Genomic DNA, 25,693 nt, shown 5'->3' on the forward strand with positions numbered 1-25,693 from the left:
TCTAATGAGAGCATCCCATCACTTGTTGTCTATAAATACAGCCACCACCCCACCACCACCTCACCCCCGTCCTTTCTCTTTTGTCTATTAACCCACTAGGCCTTTGCTTTTTTTTTTTTTTACATGCTCTCGCTGCTAAGAGTGATTCTTCCTGCTTTTGTGTTTGTGTACAAATACACGCAGAAAAATACAGCCAAACTATAAATTGGTAGGTGGGATGTACTTTTGATCAATTTGGTTTTGACTGGATTCAGCTCTAATACTGTAAATATATTTTTTCACTTTATGTAATAACAGTTTAAGAGCACTTAGTAAACATACCTAAACCCTTTGAATCTTTCAACATTTTGTCATGCTACTATACAGTGTTAGATTAATTATGACTGAATTATATAGCTATCTAGTAATAAGTTAATCTAAAGTTGATTGCTCTTATCGAATGACTAATGGTTAATTGATAATTAATTAGAGTAATAATTTTTCAACTAAATCGATAAATACCAGATTATCAAATTGTTCTCTTGCTCTAAGAGGACTTTCCATAACACGAAGGTCGACATTTTTGATATGCTGAATTTAAAAAAAAGGAGCATTTTTTGACATTTCTGTTAAATACTAACTGGATAAACAGACAATTGTGTTTTTTCCTCACATCATTAAAGTTAAATTAAATCATCTGTGCTTATTGGCATCATGTCTTTTTGTATCATATTACAATTCTGCGGTGTCATGCCACTCCGCTCGTCGGTCATCACATCCTCGCCTTTGTAGCTCATTGATAATTTTTGAATTAGAAGTTCACGCTTGGCTGAATGATTTATTCATGCTATTTAACGTCAAACTTTAAGACCTTTTTACCTCTTTACATTACAATAAAATGCATTCTACGTCCCGCACCGGGCTCCATTTGGACCATTTCTCTTTCCTGTTCTGGGATTCCCAGCCATGTCCAATTCTGTATCAAGTGTTTCTGCTGCAGGATGACCATCGGCGCCCTCTTTAGGATGTTTGTCATTAATTGATTGGAACTAACTATTAATAAACCATTAATTGACAATTAATTGTACTCTGCTGATGAGAAACTGGCCAGAGATTTCTCTGGCACCTCGAAACCCTTATGTGACATGTTCTTTGAGCGCGTGCTCTTGTTAGAGACCTCGGAGTCGTGCGAATGGCATCGGTGTCACTTGCAGCTAATCTCTGGATATTTGCAGGATGTTGCTGCTTTGATTCGCCGTCATCACAGACATATCTGTGGATTTGGCCTAACAAGAAGATTGTTGTTTTAGCCGCCGCTGAGTTTGCTGATGGCATTACTGTGTCCGGTAGTCGCTGAGAGCAGCTTTCACGACCGGCTGTGTGGAAGCGGAGACATGACTTTGTGTGATTACAGTATAATGTGTTGCAGTTATGAATAGCCCTCTATCGGACAGGGGGCACATTCGCCTGCTAACAATTACAGTTTGACAGGAAAATGAGAGCAGGCTGAAAAACATGCGCATACAGTATAATCCCTGTAATATTAAAATAACCTGTGGTATTTTTTATTTTTACATTACTAGAAAATAAATAGTTTATGTTTCTACCATCTATACAATGGATTTGTAAGAATAAAACTGTCACTCTGACAGGTTGTGGTGTCAAGTTTCAATCTATTGAATTTTATATTTCTTTTTTTTTTTGTGCATGGATTTGTATCTAAATTGAGGTTTTGACGATGTTGAGATCTGTGTTTAAAAAGATTGTACAATATCTTTCAAGGGGTTTCCAGTTCACTCTTTGTAAATTGTCTGTAAAAGCATCAGCATCTTTGTAAGAAACAACACAAAATATGCTGTCAAGTGCTGTACCTAAGTACAGTTAAATTTTGAATGGCACTTCTTTAAAAGAATCAGCAGCACTGAGCAACCTTGATTTAAAAAATAACAAAAAGGGTGTCCAGTGTTTCAATGTGTACAGAAAGTATTAAATGTAATCGCCATAATCTATTGGATATTATAGCATTTTGTATTTTTTTTGTTAATTCTGTAATTTGCCTGAAATTCTGTATTTTACGTTTGTGGGTTTTGCTCTCTTCGGTTATTGCTCCTGCCCCGCCTCTGCCACGGTTGCTTCTTTGTACATTCAATGTCATTTAAGCAATTTTCCCCGCAGCTAACCCCAAAGCTGCAACACGCCTAGGTAATGACAATCACCTGTTCCTCGTTGTTACATTATTTCAGCTGGGTTTATAGTGTGCACATTGAACTGGGCACCAAGAGGCGTGCGTCAATTGCACCAGTCCTTCCCCAGGCTGTTGGCCTTGCACTCTGGTCGTGCACCTCCCAGTTTTTGTAACTGAGCGCAGTAAGTGCACCTTTACCTTTCAATCTAAAAACTGCTATGTGGATTGGTCTCGCCCACCCACAATATCAATTTGCAGGTACATAAGACAGTTAAATTTTATGTTTTTAGCATAGAAATCTAATTCTCTTTCTGTCCATTTCGATATACATTTATTCAGGATTCTAGCTTTAAAAAAGTTGCAGGTGTTAGTTTCTTGCTGGTTGTACAGGGATGATTATAAGCAAGCCTCACCAGCAGTAAAAGTAAAGCCCTGAAGTGTACGTGAATGGAACAGCTGATGTAGCCAAACGACTCATCCCCACTAATGACACCCTCTGCATTTCTTTAAAAGATGTGCGGCACGGAGGGATTATAGAGAGGTAGCAACAAACAGGGCAGGAAATGAGGCTACGTGAGAAAAGATGCGCTTGCTTCAGGTCGCAGTCGGTCCTTCCTCTGTACGTCCTCGTTCCTTTTCCTCTTGTCTTTCCACTACAAGAAATGGATCTGACAGGCAAATAAGGAAATCCAGGACTGTCAGCCGGCGTAAATCCACTTTGAAGTAACAGCTGTCATTTGGATTATGTCCAGTCTCCACCCAAGCAGGGTTCCTTAGAGGGTCCCTGCCTATCACCTCCCACCTTCAGGTCAAGTCCTAACATATGTATAAGTGAATGGTGGCTTATTGGAAAGCAGCTGTTATGGTCCATAATCTCCCTCTCTGATAGGTGGCTCCAGTTATTTTTGATTAGTTTTTTTTTATTTTTTAAATTTTGCTTCCATATCAGACCCGAGGGCTTGCCGTCAACACTTAGACACATATACCAAGAGGTCAAGGTTAAAGCGTATTCCCTATTCACAGCCAGGAGAAAAACACAACAACATGAAAGGTGATGTCGTTTGGAAACGGCCGTGTTAAAATGAAAGAGCGGGGTTCGCCGCCTTCTCATTCCTGCAGTGATGTATGGCTTTAGCTTCGAAATAAGGTGCTCTCTACCGTAGCTTCCTGACAATTACAGACCGCTTCTGTTTTACTAGTTGCTCTCTCTGTTGCATGTAGGATATACGTAGCCGCTCTTTTGAGGGTCGAGGTTGGGTTGAGGCTGTACCTTAAGCGCTAAGAATTTCAGCTAAGACACAAGTGACAAAATTGTTTGCATATTTGCTAACAGGACAGGGAAAGATAGACCAGATCTCACTCTGATTATGCACATATTGACATGTGTTGGCGAGCCAGAGTCAAGTTCCTGATTTCAAACACATGCTTGTCAGAGCTGTGTGCGTTTCTCCCACAGGACCTTCAAATGTCTCACAACACATTAAACTTTAAGCAAAGTTTGACGACCTTTCCCGGAACGTACCAGTAACGCCAGTTTGAACTTTGCGCAGTGCTTGCCACCTCGGCGCTTTTAAAGCGTGTTTGCACTCTTTTTAGAAGGAGGCTAATTGGAACTGTGCATGGCCCCCAGATGTCTCAGGACCCCCTTCAGCAGTCACTCTGGCACTCCGTCCAATGCACATTCAATCCTGCGCACACTCTCACTCGTTCACATGCTCACATTCGCATACATCACCTCTCACAGATGTTTTTTTCCCCCCCTTTCTGTTGCCCCCTTTTTCTCTTTTTTTTTTTCTTTTCCCCCTCCTCCCGCATCACCTTTTCAAGCCACACAAAATGGCTGTAAACACAGGCTGTCAGTGGGGATAGAGGAATGCCTCAGTGGCTTAGACAGCCTTTTGGTGCTGCGTGACAGACAGTCCTCCTTATGCTTGACAGGTCCTTGGGTCTCGCTGCCTGGCTGCGCTGTGGTGGTCTCTGCGTGGCTTTGGCAATTTCCCATTACGAGGATAAAGGGGGATGGGTTGAAATGCATGCAAGAGATGCGACGGTCTGGGTTGCGAGTCACTAAGTTGGTTTGGGGGGAAGGGACCTGGGGGAACAAAAAAAAAAAAAAAAGAAAAACTGCTGTGAACTTACTCTAAAATGTGATTTTACTATCCTACAATCTCCACAAACATTTATACACCTTTCCACTATGTAGTTTTTTTTTTTTACAAAAACTGTTTTTGGCATGTTTGTTAACAGTATAGTCGGAGATGGATAATCTGTGAAAAAAATCTATCTCCTCTTCCTTCTCCTGCGATTTGCAGAAACTCCCTGCTCCCAATCAGAAACAACCAATCAGAGCCAAGGAGAAGGTCTTCACGCTGTCAATCATGATGGTGTACTGAACGTGACGTAATAAATTCAAATATTTGGCAAATGTAGGAGAAAATTGCAAAAAATACTTACGCAACTTAAACTACTGACTTTTATTGCATAAAAAGATGTAGACAGACCCATAGCACATTTTTCTTACTAATACTTTTTTTTTTATTAATACTATACATGCTGCATTCTCCATTTCAAAATCACGCAGTACTGTGTGTTGTATATAACTGCATACAGTTACAATCACATTTGTAATGTTAACATGGCATTAATGTGGGGTAGAGTATAGAGCAGTGTTTCCCAATTCCAGTCCTCGGGGCCCCCCCTGCCTGCATGTTTTAGATGTGCCTCTATACCAGAACAGCTGATTCAAATGATTGCATGACATCTTCTGCAGCCACCAAGTACTGCAGGAGCCTGTTAATCACCCAAAGGTTCAATCCAGGTGTGTGGCAGAAGGGAAACACCTAAAACAGGGGTCCCCAAACTCGGTCCTCGAGGGCCGGCCTCCTGCATGTTTTAGTTCTCTCCTTGGTTTAACGCACCTGAATCAGATGATGGCACGTTAGACGGCCTAAGAAGAACACTGACATGCTGAAAAGGTTGTTGGTGCCACCAGGGAGAGAACTAAAACGTGCTGGATGCCGGCCCTCGAGGACCGAGCTTGGTGACCCCTGACCTAAAACATGCAGGCAGGGGACTGGAATTGGGAAACACTGGTATAGAGTATGAAAACCTTTGGCACTTAGCTTTTTGTCATTCCTGTTGTTGCTCAACCTTCAAATAAATGCATCTGTTCACCTTTTTACTGCATGGAAGCCATTTATACCACTTATATGGATAATTCATCACTTTCTTGTCAGCACGTCTTGATAAATTACCCCTCTGGATCCAGATAGATGGCGCTCCAACCAAATTATCAGCGCCTTTGCATTTCCTGTTGGCTCCAGACCCGAGGACTCGAGTCAAGACATTTCCAAGAAAAACAAACGTGGATTTTGTAAACATTTGCAGCTTGTGCAACTCTTAACACCTGTCTGTGAATGTGCGCCGAGTTAACACTTTGCCATTGAAACCTCTGGCTTGAATAACAGATATGAAAACTAAGCCAGGTTTCAACAAAGAGGCATTACTACCATGTTTTGGAAGTGTTTAGTTGTTTAGAGTCTTTAGTTTGTTTATTTTTAAGAAAAACATAATGTGATATGTAATTGCGCTGAGACTTAAACCTGATATTACCTCAGATTAAATGCTTAACAGCAGATGCATCAACTAATTTCTGTTTCTGTTTTCAATTTGCGTTATGGAAATTAGAGCTGCACTAATCAGAGGTTTGTGGCCTATCTCTAATCTCCAGTTTTTCTTTTTTTTTTTTTTAACTGTTCATTTCAATTATGACCAGTTCTGGTCTCTTTTTAAACATTTTTTAATTATTCCTGAAAGTAGAAGTTTTGCCACGGCTTTAAAAACCAGAGACAAAAATGGTGCAGGAATTGACATTTTAGTCGACTTACTTTAGCAATTTGTTTCAAGTGGCTATCATAACTAAAACAACAGTCTCAATATATATATATTTAAATAATACAGGCTCTCATTTTAAGTCTAAAAGTTTCTAAAGACTGCAGAAAAATTTCTGTTTTCCATTCAACTCATTCAGTCGGCTGCTTTAAGTCGAAGTCTCTCTTCTCCTGTTGAACACTTACACCTCATTGATCAGAAATATAGCCAACACACATAGAGCTATCTATACTTGTGGACACTTTGGTAGACAACCGGAGTGAAAATTTCTCCACTGGGCGGGTGTGGACAGTGAAAACAACTCTTTTGTGAAAACTTGCCCAGCCTATAATCCCAGATGCGTCTCTGCCGTTTCGCTGCTTTGTGGGTGAAAACCTTTCTGCAAATGATCCCATGTGGACGCGAGTGTTTATGAAACCGACGGCCTTTTAGAAAAAAAATTTTCCATGTGGATGGTGCCTGAATCTTCTTGACCTAGTCATCTCCCTTACTGTACCGTGTGGTGCGTTTACTGATTTAAAAGATTTTCCTTTGTTTCTTTTTTTTTTTTCCACCTCTATTACTAACCTGAACACTGATAGACATGTTTAGATGCTTTCTTAAGGGGATTGTGTTCATTTCAAATATAATGAAACATTAAAAGGAATAAAACAGAATAATGGTGCATAATCTAGCAAAAAATTAAGATGAACCAACAGATGATAAACGCTGGCAAGAAGGTGCTGTTGTGTTTTCCCACATTGCCCATCAGTTCGCTTGCTTCAACTGAGCAAGAGAAGAGAGCTCCTGATGTTGAGCCAGTAATAAGTTTTGTTCCTCTTGTTATCGCAACTCTAGAGTTTCCCTATCACAGTGACACTGGCCACCACCTGTGTGCGCGGGCGGTGGGCTGCGTACCCAGACAGACGCCGTCTTGTCCTGCATTCTTTCAGCAAACAGGACCCTCTGATATCCGAGTCACTCAGGAGGGGATTTGGTTACACACAAAGTGAAATGCGCCCGCTGTGAATCGCCTGAGGGCACCTCTTTTGGGTACACTGTAAACAATAGCTAAAAGATGATTTGAGGTAAAATACCGGTTTTAGGCGGTTACTTTGATTTGACTTTCCGAGCTGTGCTTATCACAATTTCTGATGATATCGACAAGAGTCGCAGCCATTGCTATTTACCCGTTTGTGTGTTTTTGCACGCAGTATTGCAAACATGGGATGTGCATAAACAAGGAGTTGGACATTCAGCCTGTGAATGGAGAGTGGGGCCCCTGGGGGCCCTACAGCGTTTGCTCCAGGTCGTGTGGTGGAGGAACGAGGAGCACCACCAGAGACTGCAACAAACCTGAGTAAGAAAGAATCCCTTATGCGTATTAAAGAAATCTTACATCATTACATGTCAACAACGATCTGAAAGAAAAACATGAGAAACAGGCTCAGCACTTTTGATTTTTTTATCGTTCAACGTCGTAGGCCCAGAAACGGCGGGAGATTCTGCGTGGGCCGCAGGATGAAGTTCCGCTCCTGCAACACTGAGCCGTGTCCGCGGGAAAGGAAGGACTTCAGAGAAGAGCAGTGCTCTCAGTTTGATGGCAAGCACTTTAATATCAACGGCCTACCTCCTGCCGTCAGATGGGTCCCCAAATACAGTGGCAGTGAGTACACTCACGGAACAAGAGGAGTTGGGAAAAGGTCGCAAATTTGAAATCAAACACTGCAGTCAGTGAATTGAAATACTTCATATTGTCACTTTGAAATCAAATTTTGGTGTGCATGAAAAAGCTGCTGTTGTTTTCTTTTTTCCCACCATCTTCTGTCTGTCATTTACACATCATGATGCATTGAAATTCCTTCAAGGATTTTGCTTCTTTGTAATAACTTTGATTTTTATAATAAGTTGGCAAAGGATGTGATAGAATAGAAGGAAATAGATGTAATTTGACAGTCTCAAACTTTTTAAACAAAATGTAGAAATTAGCGGAGATGCGTTAAATTATTATTACTTTATCTAAGGATACATTCAAACAGCAGATCTTGATGTTGAATTTCAATATTTTGCTGCGACCACAACTAGACATTTGAATGGACGGTTTATGACCCCAAAGCAACCCACATGTGCAGAGGAAGACGATAGACTGTGTAGACGGGCCATGAGCGGTGGGATTGTGACGTGATGCGCTTCAATGACACAAAAGCTGGTTGTCCACAAATGGGAGCCGATCATCTTGACTGCTCTTCTTGTGAGCTTGGGCTGTTTTCCTGCTTGTGAACCTTTAAAAATGCTTAAGGGCACAAAACAATCAGATACTAAAAGTTGACATTTGTCTTTTGAGAATCTCCTACCCATTAAGTGCTTCTCGTCCGCTGTACTCTCCTGACATGGCACCGATTCTTCTATCTGCCCTGTGAGTGATGCAAGTTGGTAACCAGAAGTGCTGTAAAAGCCGCATGTGGCCCTTTCAAACCAGCCTCCCCTCTCCTCCCCTGACAGCTGCAACCCCACGCAGCTGCGCCTCAGACAAGATGGACAACCCGCAAGATTACCATCTGGTAAATTTACTGGAGGTGATTCACTCTTTTAATTGAGACCATACAGGGAAAGAAGACAGCCCCTGGAGACGGCACTGTGTCAAATAAAACTTGACTTTCATCCAAGCGCTAAACAAAGATGTGGCTTAGAGGACTCTGCTGATGTTTGCAGAAAAAGGTGTTATGAATTTGTGATTGCACAACTCACCCCCAGGTCTTTACATTACGGTCTGTGTTTGCAATTAGCTCAATTAGTCGCAGTCTAACGTTTCCCCTTCCTCTTTCTGTTCAGTACTAATGAAGGATCGCTGTAAGCTCTTTTGCCGGGTCGCTGGCACTATGGCTTACTATCAGCTGAAGGACCGCGTGGTGGACGGCACTCCGTGTGGTCCAGACACTTACGACATCTGTGTTCAAGGCCTCTGCAGGGTAGATCTGTATATTTATTTTCTTGCTGTCACAGCACACTGTAAGACATAAATACACAAGCTTAAATCTACGTCAGAAGTATTATGTTGTAGTCGCAGAGAAGCCAGCGCTGGCAAGCTAAAGGTGTGTTTACATCCAGTTGGGGGTAACTTGAGTAACTTTTTAGTTAACCATTTCTCGGTTGCAATCATTAATAAAGCTGCACTGAACAGAGTTTTGTGACAGATTTTCCATCTGCGGTCTTTGCAAACCTTTGACTCACTGTCACTGATTTTAGATAATTCAGATTATTTTCTGCACTCAACAGCGTTTAAATATATTTTTACCTGACACGACAATGTGCGAGGGATACGTTTATAGCAGATGGTTTTGCAGTTATTTTAAAACAATGTCAAAAGATTTATGGCGTTGACATTTCAGCATTTATCATTAGTAATTGTAAACAACAGTCTCTGTTTCTTCCCTAGATTAAATATTCCCAGAATCCCTCAATCTAGCATACTCCCACACTGTGGGGTTGAACTCTCAGAGAGATGAAACAGGGTGGCTTTGCTGTAATATGATTAGCCTTCATGTTATCTGATGGTGCGTGGCTCTCTCTCTCTTTAAATAGCATCCACACAATAAATAAAAAGTTTATTTTTAAATGGATTTGTATGGGTTTTGTGCTTCCTCAAGCTTCATTTTTAAAAACCCTAATGTCACTGAAAAAGTTGTTCCTCTCTCGTTTTAAAGAGAGTTATTGTCACAGCTCATCTATGAGGCATTCACTAAATGGAAAAAGATCAGATTTTTTTTTTAGTTTCGACCAACTTCAATCAGTGCCAATCACAAAAAACGTCAAATTTCATTAAGAAATCTGATTTTATCAAAGCCCGAGTGTCTTTGGTAACATATAAGTAAATCTAACTTAAAAATCTAACAGTGACTAATGCATATATTCAGCTGGCATATTCACTGCATTCTTTTTTCTTTTTGACATCTGATATAAATTGTCCTCTTGTCTTTTTAGCAAGCAGGCTGTGACCATGTTCTCAACTCAAAGGCGAGGAATGACAAATGTGGAGTGTGCGGTGGGGACAACTCCTCATGCAAAACTCTGGCGGGGACCTTCAACGACGCCCAGTATGGTAAGCACCGCTGCTCAGATTCCCATCCTCTCTTAAAGCTGTCTGTGTTGCTCTTGAGCGTACACCATATCGTGTCAGCAGCTTCAGCAAGATAAATGGGGATACAGAGTAAACGCATAAGGGCCAAGGCAGATTTCCAATTCCTCTTTGTCACTGTGTTGACAGGACAGGCCACATGGCTGTGTTTGACTCTGATTTCCTGTCTGGTTATGTTTATCCACATCATATGCACGTACGCATGTTTTTTGACAAATTTGGGAAAATGCCCAATCAAAGCCTATTTCCTCCAAAGCTTTAGAAAGCGATGAACCCACCTCACCTCACCTCATTTTGCTTCAATGGCAACAAGTGTGCAGCGTGAGCCAGCAGCTGACTCCGTCCAATTCTGTCGAGGTTTGGGCAACAGCACAGTTGAAGCATTAGCAAACAACAAACAGCCCTGGGTGGGGTTTTCCTCTTGCTTACTCCTGCAAGTTTGACACTAAGCATTTGCATCTCTAGCTGGTAGCTTTCATCCATCGCTCGCTCTTGGCTGCTTGGAGGCAAAAAGGTAGAAGGCTGAATTCAACCAAACCAGCTGCTGACGTCATGTCCTGGATATCTGGCTTAACTTTAAGAAGGGGGAAACAAGTGGGAGTGCAGCCCAGGCAGGATATCCTTCTGCTTCAAGGATCTGGGCTTGTCTCACTGTCAACTCCTCCTTTTTGTTTCTTTTGTTAGATGCCTCTTAATGTCTTATTTGTGGACTATTGACCTTCCTCTATTTAGTCTTCATAACTCTGTTCCTAGCTCGATAAAAAATAAAATACCATGATTACCCAACATCCTCATGATGCCCCAACAGTGAAGTTTAGACTTTTAGGTGTGACACTTGAAAGAATTGGACAAAAATAAATGTGTTCATTTGGTACCAAAGATTTCTAAAGTAACTTTATTTTACGAGTCTTTTTCGCCAGCTGTATGGAGCATGGAACAGTCCAGAGCTTCCCCTCCCTCACCTGTTTCTGCAAATATTGTCAGATGACTGAAAAAAGGCCTACGACACTCTTTGTCAACAAAAAGTCAAGTTTTACTGCCTAAAAACATTTCTGATTGAGAAAAGCACAGAGTCGTGGAGTGTAAACCTCAAGCTCTCAGATTGTGACGTTCTATGATCTAGACTTGTTTACTGTCTCTCAGTAGACTCTTCTGACGATAATAGCACTACAACTATGATGTGTGAAACACCACAAAAACCAGAATAGCATAAAGGGAAATTATTCTTTGCAATAACCGTCTCAAAGCTACTAAACTGATATTTGTTGAGCTCAGTTAAGGACAACAAGCCTTAAACTTTAAACATTTTAACATTAGAGGGAATATGAGTTATTATAGCCATAAGAAAAAAACAAGAAGAATGCAGTAATGTGAGATTTTTATTTGTGGAAAAATAGGTGTCCTTATAACGGTATACAGAAAACGTTGCTTTTTTTGTTTGTGTTTTTTTTTTTTTGGCACTGACAAATTATTGTGACACAGGTGAATCATAATTTATTTTTCTGGGAACAATATAAAACCGTGATGAGAGGTAGATAAGTAAACTGACTGCTGCCCCCGAGTGGCTCAAGGTGCTAGCTTAAACTTTGACTTAAGATCACTTTATACTGATTTGCTTCCCTGGCTTATTTAGCTTAAATAGCAATGACAGAAATTCAATTAAATCTCTTCAGTCTCCTGAAATTTTGATTCATGCCAATGCCAATTCATGACTAAATCAAAGGTAAAAAAAAAAAAACAACAAAAAAAAAAAGCCACATTGTTGCTAAACGCTTAGCAAAAATCAATGTTTTAAAGACTGAAATGAAAAATAGCACCAAAAATGTAATGGAAAAAAAAATAACCGTTAGGCAGAAGTTTTCTAAATCAGCATTTTTAAGTTTAAAACTTTCTGAATTAAAACTTAAGATAGGTTCATATATATGATAGAACAGGGTAAAGTACTGTTGTTAGTTTACCGCACAGTCATCACCAAATGGCATAATGGACTCTGGTGACAGGAAATTACATTAGAACAAAAACACTTGTGGACCAACAAAAGGTGTCACTTCCACATAAACTGAAGGTCTGGTGCATTTTTGGTTTACACATGTTTCTTATTCTGTGAAGTTATGCTGCTTTTTATTTACATCAGAAGTCGGAACAGCATTCCAATGAACAAGCAACAACGTCGGAGGAGTCAGACTTTAAACATGCCGATGCCCAGGCAGACATTATTCCTCTTTCAAACATTGTTTTACATTTTTACTTTCCATAAGCAAACATAAACATAATTTGTTGCTGGTGCTTCATGCAACATTAATTTTACAAGTGTGTCTTGTAAAATAAACATGTTTCCACTTCAGTGTTACTGCTGCTGGTGGGAGAAGTGGCCCGTATTGAAATGCAAAGTCGACCTTTCGAATCGTAATGGTGTGTGGTTTTAGTTTTTCCGGCTTTCCGAGCGGGACGTCTGCAGTTGTTTTTTTTTCAATTTCTAACTTCTGGCTACTGATGCATCGCACCGATACTCGCAGTGGGTGAGGTTTCCAGAAGTTGTACATAAGAGTTGCAGTACTTCATATTGATAATGCAATGTAACTGTGTGAATGTAACAAGTTACTATTCACCTCTGTATGTTAATCATGTATTTGTCATCCTGTATTATAGTCTTCATACGTACAATTTAGTTGTCACCACTTGGCTTTCAATGAGTTCCTCTCTTTGTCTTTATTTCTCTCTCACACGCACACACACACTGCCTTGTTTTCTGTGTCAGGTCATCACCATACAACAAAACAGGCGCCGTAATTACAGGCCAAAATAGAAAGGCCAGGGAGTAATTACAGATCATTTTGTGAACAGCCTCTAGAACTAAAACCAAGTTCTCATGCAGATTATTGGAGATGACAGTTTTCATATTTCTCCAAGTGTGACATTTAAATCCCCAGTAGAGGGACCTGAGCTTCTCTGAATGGAGTTTATTGTAGCATAGTGAAGCTGTTACGAAAGTCAAGTCTGAATTTTTTTGTTGACGCTCTTGCAGCTACTTCATTCCCTTTTGAGACCTCTTACAATACGTGCAGCTTTCCATGTTTACTGTCTGTCATTTCTCTCTATGCATTTATTTTGTTGTTGTTTTTTTGGTCAGGCTATAACACAGTTGTGCGGATTCCAGCCGGAGCCACCAATATTGACATCAAACAGGTTAGCTACTCTGGAAAACCAGAAGATGACAACTACCTCGGTGAGTTAATAGAAGATAACAGAAAATTCAATCTATAGCTCTAAGGTGACGATTTCATTTATTAATGGAAACAACTATCCAAGATAACCTGGCCCTGTTAGAAAGTTTAGCCCCAGCCTGTTAAAACAGAATTTAGCACATTTGGTTCATTTTTTTTGTGTCAAATTCATATTACAGCCAGATCCGGAAAATCGAGAAAATCACTCTAATAGAACCAGTCTGATGCAATGAAGTAGACAAAAATATGTCAAGAAACATCTCATCATGCCCTGATCTAAAAACAAAAACAAAAAACAAAACATAAAATAAAAACTAAACAGAAATGTTGAGAAGTTTCTGATATGAATCAGTCTTTAAAAGAATTATAAACCCATTCATAAGAGGTGATCCAGTGAATTGGCCATAAACAGTGAAATCCTGTAACGGTGACAAGAAGTTGCCGGCCAACCCAAAATCACTCCGACGCGCATCAATGGCTTGGGTTCAGTAAAAACCCATTCGATACTAAAGCACTGCAGAGCTCACTTGGGTTTGTTAAGGTCAAAGTTAAGAAAAAAATTGATTTAAAGAAATGTTCTTAGAAAAAGACTGGAGCATCTAGCTCAATTTTTTTTCCTCACTTGTCTCATATACTGACAAGTATATGAGACATATACTTGTATGTGTATATGTGATGTATGTGGTAGTAAGTGTCAATTTGAACAAGTTATGTAAAAAATGGTCACCTGTCTAAGCTTTAAGCAGAAATATGTAGGGGAGGCAGCGCTCACAATGGTCAACGCTATTATTCTCAGGTTATAACAGGAAATAATATTAGCTACCATAACTATGCAGATTACACACAGCTCTACATTACGATGTCACCAGGTGATTCAGAACCCACCCAATCACTGAACAGATGCTTATAACAGATAAATGTGTGGATGTGCGAAAAATTCCTTCAGCTGAACAGAAACAAAACTGAAGTTATTATCTTTGGACCTAAAGAGGAACGATCTAGAGTTATAGATCTAGAGTTATAGATCTAGAGTCAGTGCACAGCTTCAGTTATTATAACTAAAAACCAGTGATCAGGCCAGAAACCTGGGAGTAGTGATGGACTCTGACCTGAACATTCTGAGCTACATAAAGACAGTTACAAAGTCGGCCTTCTATCACCTGAAAAACATTTCCAGGATTAAAGGATTACTGTCTCAGCCAGATCTAGAGAAACACATCCATGCGTTTATCTTCAGTCGTATTGATTATTGCAACAGCGTCTTCACAGGTCTGTCCAACAAATCAATCAAACAGCTGCAGCTGATCCAAAATGCTGCTGCTGGAGTTCTCACTAAAACCAGGAAGATAGAGCACATAACACCAGTTTTAAAGTCCCTCCACTGGCTCCCTGTAGCTCAAAGAATAGAGTTTAAAATACTGTTGTTAGTTTATAAATCACTGAATGGTTTAGCACCACAATACATTAAATATCTGCTGCTGTTGTATCAACCTCCCAGACCTCTCAGGTTCTGGTTCTGGTTCTGCTCTGCATCCCCAGAACCAGAACCAAACGAGGAGAAGCAGCATTCAGCATCTATGCACCACAAATCTGGAACAAACTTCCAGAAAACTGTAAAACAGCTGAAACACTGCCTTCCTTTAAATCTCAACTAAAAACCCACCTGTTTAGAGTTGGATTTGAAATGTAATCAATTGCAGATTTATTGACGGAATCTCACTTAATGTTGTGTTTTTATTGTTGATTCTATGTTCCATTGTGTTTTTGTGTTTGATTTGATGCAAAGCACTTTGAAATGCTTTGCTGCTGAAATGTGCTATACAAATAAATTTTGATTTGATTTTGATATGATTCTTTTTAGAACCACATTTTAAAACCATTTATCACTTTTTGACCCTGCTCTGGAAAGGCTGTTATTTGTAGTGAAAGGAAATGGAAACGAGGCCAAACTGGTGTCCAAACACTTCAAACAAATCTACAATTTTCATTGAGCTTGGACAACATGGGATTTCAAGAGGGGTGTTCATCCATCTGGGTTGGTTGAGGTTTTGTTAGGAATGAAGTGTCAGCCATGTGGACGATAAACGAGGCTTTAATAAGTGCTAATTGGAAGCATGTGCAACCCAGGCTGTGTGAAAGCTGATATACGGACATAAGGATAGTTTGACCTTTGTGCGTCTGTGTATGTTTGTTTTTAAGCAAGAGACTGATGGAAAGGAAGGTCAAAACCAAAATTTAGCAAAATATCTTGAAAAGTATATTTATTCATATAATAACCACAAATCTCTTCAAAATTTTCCTCAGTTTTAGTGTCTCTTCTGTTGGATATTACAGAAAAAAAACAAAACAACACCTGTTCAAGAATTCAAACCCAGAATCCAAATATCTATTTATCAATCTATAAAAGTTCAGAATAAGTCAGTATTCCTGATTGAAAAGTTTGCGTTTCTCAACAAAACAAGCTAGGCATGATGTCAATTCAGCATCTACAAAGTTCATAGTGCTGTAAATGACCAGCACTTAGAGAAGTGTTTTAGTTATGCATTAAAACGTAGCTTTTTCCTAATTTGTTCTCAGTCATTCTTGCTCGTGTGTTTAATTGTTCTGTCTCTTCTTCTTTCCTCCACTGGTCTAAATAAAACATGTCTTTATACACTTGAAAATATCTAGGCCAAATTAGTTAAGTGTTCTTTGGAAAACAGTCTTCCACATCTGGTGTCTGTCAGGCATGAAGAAAGGTTGCAGCTGTTTATGTCCTGTGTAGTATGTAGTCCATGTATGTGTTTTTCCGGCACATTCGTGCGATACGTAGAGATCATTGTCAGTCATAATTGGTTTGCTGGAATGCACCAATATGCGAATTAGAGGGTAAACAAAGTTTTATCTGGAGGAATAATCACCTTCATTCAGTTTGGTGAATACCGTTGAATTGGAATTAACTCCAGGTTTCTTGGAAAATATATGTTTCACTGTAGAGGATTTGGCCGTAGAGGAATTTGGTCGGTTGCTTACAAATGAACATTTATGTATCCATTTGCATTTGCAGTTCACGGAAAGACTTTGTTTACATTGCAGTGCCAGTATTTGAGGGGAGTCATGCTGCATACCACCAGCTAACTCAAATTTCCCTGTAGCAATGACTTTGACAAAGCATTCAAATATATATTCTGTTTTTATAGCTGGTGTGGAATTATGAACAGAAACAAAGAAATATATTCCACATCGAGTAAAGCACATTAAATATAGGGTCTTGTTTTCTTTTAACTTACATCACCACACATAAGAGTTTCAGCTGCAACTGCAGTAAAATGGTGGATTTACAAAGTATTGACTCTGGGGGACATTTCTTAAGTTAATTTTATTTCATGTTCATTTTATGTTAATCATTTGAAAGCATTTTACAGCACCCCCTACAATTCAAAATTGTTTACTTTTTTGGGGTTGGTATATCTCATTAAATTCAAATAAAATGCACAAAAGTTTGTTTACGTAGCAAATTTTGGAAAAAGTTACATCTGTAAGAATACTTTTTCACAGCATTATCTTAATTTGAGAAGAATTCTTTTCTCCGTGCAAAAATAACCTCTCCTCATCTATCGGTGTCATTTCTTTCAGCTTTGTCTGACGGACAGTCCAAGTTCCTCCTGAATGGGAACTTTGTGGTGGCAATGTTCAAAAGGGAAATCACCTTCAAGGGAACGGTCATCGAGTACAGCGGCTCGGATACAAAAGTCGAGCGCATCAACTGCACGGACCGCATCGAGGAGGAGCTCATTTTACAGGTACTAAAAACGTTTGCATTTTTGTTTTATTTACCAAGTCAGTTTTGATAGAGCCTTGTTTTTTTTTTTTTTTTACATAAACTTCTGCAGAAGGTTCACTTTGTTGCAGTTGTAATAGAGTTTTGATCCCTCTGTTTAAAGATGTGATGTCTCAGTGTGGACACCGTTGTTTCGGCAGGTCTTGTGCGTGGGAAACCTTTACAACCCAGATGTGCGTTACTCCTTCAACATACCCATCGAGGAGCAAAGGGAGCAGTTTGTGTGGGATCCCTCTGGCTCCTGGCTTGAATGCAGCCGCCTTTGTCAAGGTAAGACCTCAGCTGTGCTGTGCAGACTGCTCTTAGTGGTGTGGGGACGCTGTGGTCAGGGTGATGAACACCTTTACTTCTTCATCACATTTATCACTCGCATGAATGCCGGAAAATCTGTGTTTCCCACATCAGAGGTCACCAGTCTCTTGTTTCCTTGGAATTGGTTTTTATTTCTCTGCCAGGTCACGCGCTTATCTTCCTGGTTGCTTCTCTTCCTGGTTGCTTCTCTTCCTACTTGTCAAGCACATTTACAGAAGCAGGTGAAGGCTGCTGGTATTTCAGAATGAAATTGCTTCAATGGTCTGATTGTGGATACCAAGTAAATGATAATGCGCTGCATGTCAGCACCAAATGACCCAGGGGGCGGTACAGGCTGGCAGCTTGGTGGCTGGGAACCTCTGCGATCGATGCCTTAAGGCAAACTGGACCTGTTATTTATGCATTTCTTCTTGACTCTTTTCCATTCAGGGCAGATTTCTGGAATTCATCTTTTGAAATATTCTCTTACCAGTGATGTTGATCTCTGTATCTCCTCTGGCGTTACTCTGGACATCATGGCTGCTTCTCTGATTACTGCTCTCTTTCTCTGTTGTCGTTTGCTGGTTTACATTGACTGCCAGGTCTTTGTAAGTGTGAAACTGCCATGCACTGTGTAGCCATAGAATCTCCCATTTGATTTAAGTGCAAAGTGAAATAATGTAAGGACATTTGTGCAGAAAACACAGAATACAGTTACAAGGAGACATCTAATGCCAGCCTTCATTCTCGTCCTGAGTTCAGGTGAGAGACGACGGAAGGCAGTGTGCGTTCGGGACAGCGATCACCTTGAAGTATCCGACCAACACTGTGAACATTTACCTCGCCCCGTTGCTTTTACTGAGCCCTGCAACACTGACTGCGAAGTCAGGTGGGAATACACAGCCAAGATACGAGCGTGCACCCCTTCAACGAACCCCCAGCATTCGCAAATGTTTACGCAAACATCTTTTACTCTGTAGATGGCACGTCGCTGGAAAGAGTGAGTGTTCGGCGAAATGCGGCCCCGGCTACCGCAGCCTGGATGTTCAGTGTATGAAGTATAGCCAGATGGAGAGTCGGAGCGAGAGGATGGAGGCCGGCGTCTGCGGCGAAATCGCCAAACCTCAGACGAGGGAGACCTGCCACGGGGATTGTCTGCTTAAGAGCTGGCAGTACAGTGCATGGTCGCAGGTAATGTCTGCAGGAAAATAACTGTTGCAAGCTTGAGCCTTATTGCCGAAACCACACTAAAAAGTCCTGTTGTGCAGTGCTCTAAGACGTGTGAACGTGGGATTCGTAGCAGAGAGTCTTACTGTATGAACAACCTGGGCCGGCGGTTGGTGGACAGAGAGTGCAGCGACTACGAGAGGCTGGTGACCGAGTCCTGCAATGACCAGCCGTGTCCAAAGTGGACAGTCAGTGAGTGGAGCGAGGTGGGCTCTCACAAATACACACTAAAAGCATGAATAATTTGTAAATAGTTCTCCATTTGCATTCAAGTAATCTTTAAACCTTGTGAAATGCTGATTAAAAACTGCAACTACAGTTTTGCGAATTCAAGTTTGGCAAGAGAGTGCAACAAATCTAACCCACGATTTTTTTCAAAATTCCATATTCGGTAAAAATAAGCATGGCTGTCAAAAATAGAATGATGTTTGTAAATTGTACTGTTTCAGGAGTGAAATGTTTGATTTTTATCTCTATACACCAGATAGAAATGACAGTTTCATCCTCTCTTTTCCTAAATGCCCAAACACCGCCAGTGTCTGGTGACTTGTGGGAAAGGAATGAGGCACCGCCAAGTGTCCTGCACTACGGGAGCTGGGGAGGAAAAGCTGAGCGAACATTTCTGTGACCCATCCAGTAAACCTTCCACTGTGGGGAGCTGCAAACTCCCCGAGTGCGCAACGTGGCAGGTCGGCGTCTGGGGAGCGGTGAGTTCAATACACACTCTCGCAGATGTACTGTAAATTATTCTTGAGCAATACTTAATATGCATGCTAGATTGGTTAAAATAACTAAATGTTTCTTAAAAAAATGGTTCAACTTATGTAGGTTAGAAATGAAAAGTACAAGAACCACATAATTTATTGAGTCAATAAATCAGTGTTGGGCAAGCATAGCTTGATTAATTGTGCTTCGGAGGACTTACTTTGGTAAACCTGTTAGTTCCTGCATTTTACTGGTTACTTCCCCAGAAATAGTAAATGATATTCTGACATTTGTATGATCTCTTTAGTTACTTTCCTGGAACTTTCCTTGACATTAACATTTACTCTGCAGACATTTAGAGGTTTCTTTTCAACCTCTGAGCTTTAGATGTTATCTGATATCTAAAGCTCAGCAGTTTTAGATATCAGGTCATTTTACTTTCCACAACTTACCAGGTGTTCTTCTATAACTTTCTGTTTGTTTTCCATGAACTTACTGGGTCTGTCTACCAAGTGGTTTATAAAACATCCCGCATACTTACACTGAACTTTTAATTCACTTTCTAAAACTTACCAGGCTTTTTACTGGATCTTAATGCTTATATCCCTTTTCACACTTTACTCCTAGTCATAAAAGTGACCTTTGCAAGACACAGTCCTGGAACTTCATTTGAACTTAATCAAATGTTATCAGAGACGTTTTTGGAAGATTTTTGAGTCTTACACATCACGTTTCCCCAATTTACTGCACCAGGTTAGGTTACCACAATTTGGATAGTAATTGCAGAATGTCTGAGAGGTTCCTGGAAAATAACCTTTAAATTCTAAATACCAGAAAGTTACTTCAGAGTTTCAGGAAAATATGGTGATATATCTTTTTCTCAGTCTTCATAGTCCATCTGATGAAACAAGTGGTTTTTATTTTAGACTGCTTTTGTTTTTGTGTATATTTCGTCTGATAATCAAGAAGCTCTTTGTAAATCCATCTTTCATTTTCTCCAAGATTCTTTCAGCTTCCTCTCATTTTCTGTCAGTCCTTACTGGATTCCCATGCAATTCCTTTCTTACTGACGATTCCAACTTTGGATTCAGGTATTAGAGCGAATTCAGCAAACAACTCAAGCATCTATGAATGGACGTCATTGTGTAGTTTATACATGCAAGGTTAATTCCTCCCCACATGTTTATATGAAATAAGATATTTGCGAGGCTGGAGGATATCTTCCCTCCTTTGCTTGTGTGATTATAAATTGCTGGTCAAATAAACCCATCTCAGCACTTCCTGTTACTCTCGTGGTGTTTCTAATCATAGTCGGATGGCTGTGTAAGTGAAGGGGCAATTAGATGAAGGGTCAGGTTGACTCTGTGGGTGAATTTACGTTTCTGTATATAGGTGCATGTCAAAGTCTTAATCAGCTTTTCCCTTGACGGACGTTGACTGACCTCAAAAAAGAGAGGGCTTCAGCTGTCTTCCACTTTTTTTCCTTTTCTTTTTTAATTTGTGTCTGAGCATGCGTGGGGTTTTGTGTTACAGTGTGCAGTGACCTGCGGACTTGGGTACCAGATGAGGGCTGTGAGATGCGTCTCAGGGGACTACGGCGACTCAGTTGACGACAGAGAGTGCAACGCTGCAGCGAGGCCCAGAGACAGCCAGGTAGGGCAAAAAAGACGTTTTAAAGAAGCAGCCAATTAAGTATAGACTTTATTTGTATGTATCCCAGTGACAAAATGCAGTTTGTTTTGTAAAACAAGACATTCTATGGTAATTATGCTAACTATCTTGTTACACGTGTAAATATACACTTTTTTCAATGTACATTGGGTCTCTCTTGTTGTGTAAATATATTTTAAAAAATCTTTTCTTACTTATACATATCAAATTTAGATTCCTATTGCTTTTTTGCTCTGGTACCACTTAGAGCATTCTTACCGAGGAACCTTTTTTGTTTGGTTGGTGTAAATTCTAGCAAAAATAATCTGGATTTTTAAAATTTTATTTTTATTTTTTAATTTGGGAGATACTTCCGGACAATATTTTAGTTTCTTATTCTAATCCACTTGTAAACTGTGGTAATTTCTATTCTTGTAGGACTGTGAGATGCCTGCATGTCCCCGGACCTCTGGATCTCAAATTACACCTCGCCCTGACAACACTGTTCAGCTTGAGACTCAGTGGAGATTCGGCTCCTGGACTTCTGTAAGAACTGATGGGTTTGATGTTTTACGTTATGCCGAGCACCATAGAAGTCAATAACCAGTTTATTCTTATTATTTTACATGTGTAGATAAAGGGAACGGCAGTAACATCTGATCCAAGTATCCTGTCTATTTGGTAGAAACAAACCATAGACTTGTCTCCGGTCTGCTATGTATGGTTTTAAGTTTGAGGGTCCTCTCCAAATGATTTGCCATGTTTTTCCATTTTTCCCAGATAAAACTTCTTCTACGTGGCTATTATCTTTTTTTTTTTTTACAGTTTGGTGCTTTTGTAGCTTCACTTTCTTTCTCACACAAATACAAAATGCAGGCACACACATGCTCCGGGGCCTGGGCTTGGGGGCCCCTCCAACTCCCTAATAGTTTGCATTGTTACATAAATGAAAAGCAGATCTCATTTCAACATGATTGTACTATTTCTACAGTTGATCCGTCTCCGTCAGTCTGAACGTTGACCTGAGCTCATATGCCAAGCAGGCCTCTACCAGACACCTTTAGACAGACACACACACACACACACACACACGCACGCACACACACACACGCACACGCACACACACATCCACCCCTGCACACAGATTCTCTCATATCCAAAGGAGAAACACTTTCTTGCTCCTTAATGAATGGTTGTAGGTCACATGTATCACATGTTTATTAATCAGATGTGAGGTAACAATCCTTAAATATTCAATGATGGCAGACTCATACACTGCTAGAGACTTGTAGAAGATGGTTGTGTTGTATGTTACACAGATACACACCGCAATCTTTAGACATGTATTTGTTGGTTTATCTAATAAAACCCCAATAAACACAATGAGTATGAATATTTTTTGCATATTTCTGTATGAGTGATCTTTAAGAATCAAGGCTTTTGACTTCCGTTTGTGTGGCGTTTAACATAATCAGTTATCCAAGTATGATTCTCATACAGTTAAACTCTCTCTTTACAAAACCTTGTAAAAAAAAAAAAAATGTTTTCTTTTTGATTAGAGTTGAAAACACTACATTTTTAATCACACGTTTGACCTTTTTTCCTACTTCTGAGAAGCTTAAAATTTGTGTCTTTTTAATTAATCACTGTCTTTTTTTTTTGCTTCTATCTTTTCTTTTTTTTTGCGCAGTGCTCTGTGTCCTGTGGCAAGGGGAAGCTCGCGCGTTACGTCAGCTGCAGAGACGCAGAAGGCGGAGTGGCTGACGAATCGTACTGCGCTCACCTGCCGCGCCCCCCGGAGTTCTCCACCTGCTTCAGCCCCTGTGGTCAGTGGCATGCCGGAGAATGGTCTGCTGTAAGTAAAACATCAAAGGCACAGATCCACATTAAGAACATTTAATAAATTATTTTAAAATCTCTCCAAGGCAATGCCGTAGTCTTGCACAGTTAATCCTTGATTTGTTGTTTTTTTTTTTCCATTTAAACGCAGTACTGCGGCGAAGCTCGTAGTTCTTTAACATCATTGTTCAATTTTAAACTCTGTGATCGTATGAGAAAAAAAAAAAAAGGCTGTTTAATAGCCCTTTAAAACCAAATGAACTTTTTGATGGAAAAATAAGTCTGTAAAATTTAATCTGCCGCATTAAATTGATTTCTCCTTCATTTTCTCAGTTGAAGCTTTACAAGTGTTCACATCTTGAGGCGTAGCATTGTTAAGCAGTTTGTGGAAACAATTACAAGCAACACTCTGTTAACTTTGGGCCAAATTCTGTACCTGGAAAACGTCCTAGAAAAATCTAACTAGACAAAGAAGTTCAAATAATTCAGGGACAGGAGTCCATGTACGGTAGATTAGGTGGTACGAGCCAGCGATTCAAACTGAACACAATCTGAATGTCAAAATGTTGAGGGGTTTCTCGGTGGTTCATCGAGGGCCTGAAGGGAGTCAACATATGGTGAAAACTGAAAAAAACAAAAAAAAAACAAGGACATTTTGTTTTGTAGACTAGAAATGCAGTGTTTCCCCGACCATTGTTTGCCACATCACAGTGGCACAACTCTAAAAAAAATGTCATTAATTGTATTAGCAAGATAACGCAAGATCAAATCGTGGTATGTTTCTGTACCTGTGTGGGCGCTTTGCTACTCTTTCAAACTAGCTTTAATGTCAAAGCATTGAACGTGACACGCAGCATCTGGTCATGACACCTGGTTGTACAACCCCTCTGAACTTTTCTAGCTCTGCGCCACCTTCCACTTTGGATAACTTGGAAGGTGCTCTTGCAGAACAGGTTCTCCTGTATTGGTGTTTATATGATCCCTTATTCTCGGAGAAAAACTGCAGTGCACCAACGGACACATTGAACACTGCTCGCTCGTATGCAGTAAATGCAAACTTTTAAAGGTCCATCTATAGCTCTCCTGTGCTCTACTGCGAGTTGGAGACGAAGTAAATCTTCTGAGTAAATCTACAGAGTTACTGATACACTTGACGGTGGTACAGGAGAACAAAATGCAGTGCTTCATGCCCTACTCTTGACGCGCAGCAAAAATCTGGTCGTCACCGAATAAAAACGCTTAACCAGGAAACGCTTCCTCTGGCTGCACGAGACTGAGCTTTGTAAGGAAGTACATAAGCGATAAATAGAGAGAAAGATACAATAGCTGCTACATAAAAAAAGAGATATAGAAAAGAAATAAGAAATAAAGAAGATTTCCAATTCTTTTTTTTTTTTTTTCAATTTACGAATGTTTTGTTGAATATGTAAACATTTTCCCGATGCATTCAAGTACTTCTTCAGTAACCGTTAAATATATATTAAGGTTGTTACTTTGATTACAGCATTCAATTGCACAACATAGTGGTTAAAATAAAGTAGGGGTGCACCGATTGCAGTTTTCTGGCCGATCACTGATCTTTAAAAAAGCCGTCCGGCCGACACCAATTGATTCCAGGAAAATAAAGTCCTTATATTAAACACAACAGTCATAGTGAAATTGTAATAAAATTTAACAGCTATAATTCACAAGGCAAGTATTTTACCTTCATTCAATTAATATTAGTAAACTATCCTTAAAATGCAGGTAATTTGAGGAAATGTACAAACAAACAAGAGATCTGGTGGTTTTACAGACTCAAGATGTAATCTGAAACACCACCAAACTCACCACCAGCAATAACCAACATTGCAGATATTTGCTGAATGTTGTGATATTAGGTACTAAATATCAAGAAATTTGTAACACATTGACATTTGCCTCAAATGATTGTATTTTAGCATATTTGTAACTTGTGTAAAACTCTATGAAGTGCCACATTTTTACATTGGAAAAAAACGGAAAAAATTTTTTTTCTCTTTTGTGCTTGCAAACATTTCCTCCTAACTTTCCCAGTGTTCGGTGACATGCGGCGTCGGACGAACCACCAGACACTTGGTCTGCTCCAACTACCACCAGCCAGTGGACCAGTCGTTCTGCGATCCCGACGAGAGGCCCGCAGCCGAGCAAGAGTGCACGGCTGCTCCCTGCCCCTCTGCCTACAACCGTCAGCACATTTACGAACAACCCTACGGATATCCTCAGGATCCAGGACATCATCCGGGACACAGCAGCTGGAACGTCCCGTCCGCAGACAACCAGTGGAGGACAGGACCGTGGGGCGCAGTACGTTCGGCACAAATGGCATGTTTTAGATAATAGCAGCAGGTGAAAAATATTGTTGGCGTGCACTTGAGGTATGGGTGTAGGTGGGGTTTTTTTTGTTGTTTTTTTTTCTTGTACGAGTACAGTCTTTTGAACCAATTAGGTTAGAGCGCAAGGAAGCAGATGGTTTTGTCCCTCGAAGCAGAAAGGCCATACATGGTAACGCACAAGTGGAGACACAGTGAACCTTATGATGTACTTTATGTTCCGACACGGATAAAAACAAACAAAGGTTTCCACGATGAAACTGAGAAAATAAAAAGAGTTGTAAATCCTGAAGGCAGATGAAGCAGCAAACATTTTGTGTATAACTCATTTGCAATTTTTACATTTGTCTTGTTAGTCACGGTGATTTTGTTCTGTGTCAAAATTCCCAGGTTAGAAGAAAAACATCCTCCTTGCAA

The 25,693-nt window shown here is 40.1% G+C and overlaps 1 protein-coding gene across 3 annotated transcripts in view; it reads left to right on the forward strand.

Moving 5' to 3' along the window:
• LOC122835252 (A disintegrin and metalloproteinase with thrombospondin motifs 20) overlaps positions 1-25,693 on the forward strand; it is a 92,678-nt gene that overhangs the window by 39,758 nt on the left and 27,227 nt on the right. For all 3 annotated transcript variants that reach the window (XM_044124135.1, XM_044124136.1, XM_044124137.1), the window contains 15 exons: positions 7,249-7,394; positions 7,519-7,700; positions 8,867-9,003; positions 10,016-10,133; positions 13,300-13,395; positions 17,009-17,175; positions 17,354-17,483; positions 18,267-18,393; positions 18,485-18,695; positions 18,773-18,937; positions 19,268-19,438; positions 20,970-21,089; positions 21,525-21,632; positions 22,777-22,941; positions 24,981-25,250. In XM_044124135.1, coding sequence (XP_043980070.1) covers positions 7,249-7,394; positions 7,519-7,700; positions 8,867-9,003; positions 10,016-10,133; positions 13,300-13,395; positions 17,009-17,175; positions 17,354-17,483; positions 18,267-18,393; positions 18,485-18,695; positions 18,773-18,937; positions 19,268-19,438; positions 20,970-21,089; positions 21,525-21,632; positions 22,777-22,941; positions 24,981-25,250 — 2,313 coding nt within the window. The remainder of the gene's footprint in view (positions 1-7,248; positions 7,395-7,518; positions 7,701-8,866; positions 9,004-10,015; positions 10,134-13,299; positions 13,396-17,008; positions 17,176-17,353; positions 17,484-18,266; positions 18,394-18,484; positions 18,696-18,772; positions 18,938-19,267; positions 19,439-20,969; positions 21,090-21,524; positions 21,633-22,776; positions 22,942-24,980; positions 25,251-25,693) is intronic.

The sequence above is a fragment of the Gambusia affinis genome, linkage group LG08, assembly GCF_019740435.1.
Source record: "Gambusia affinis linkage group LG08, SWU_Gaff_1.0, whole genome shotgun sequence".
NCBI lineage: Eukaryota > Metazoa > Chordata > Actinopteri > Cyprinodontiformes > Poeciliidae > Gambusia > Gambusia affinis.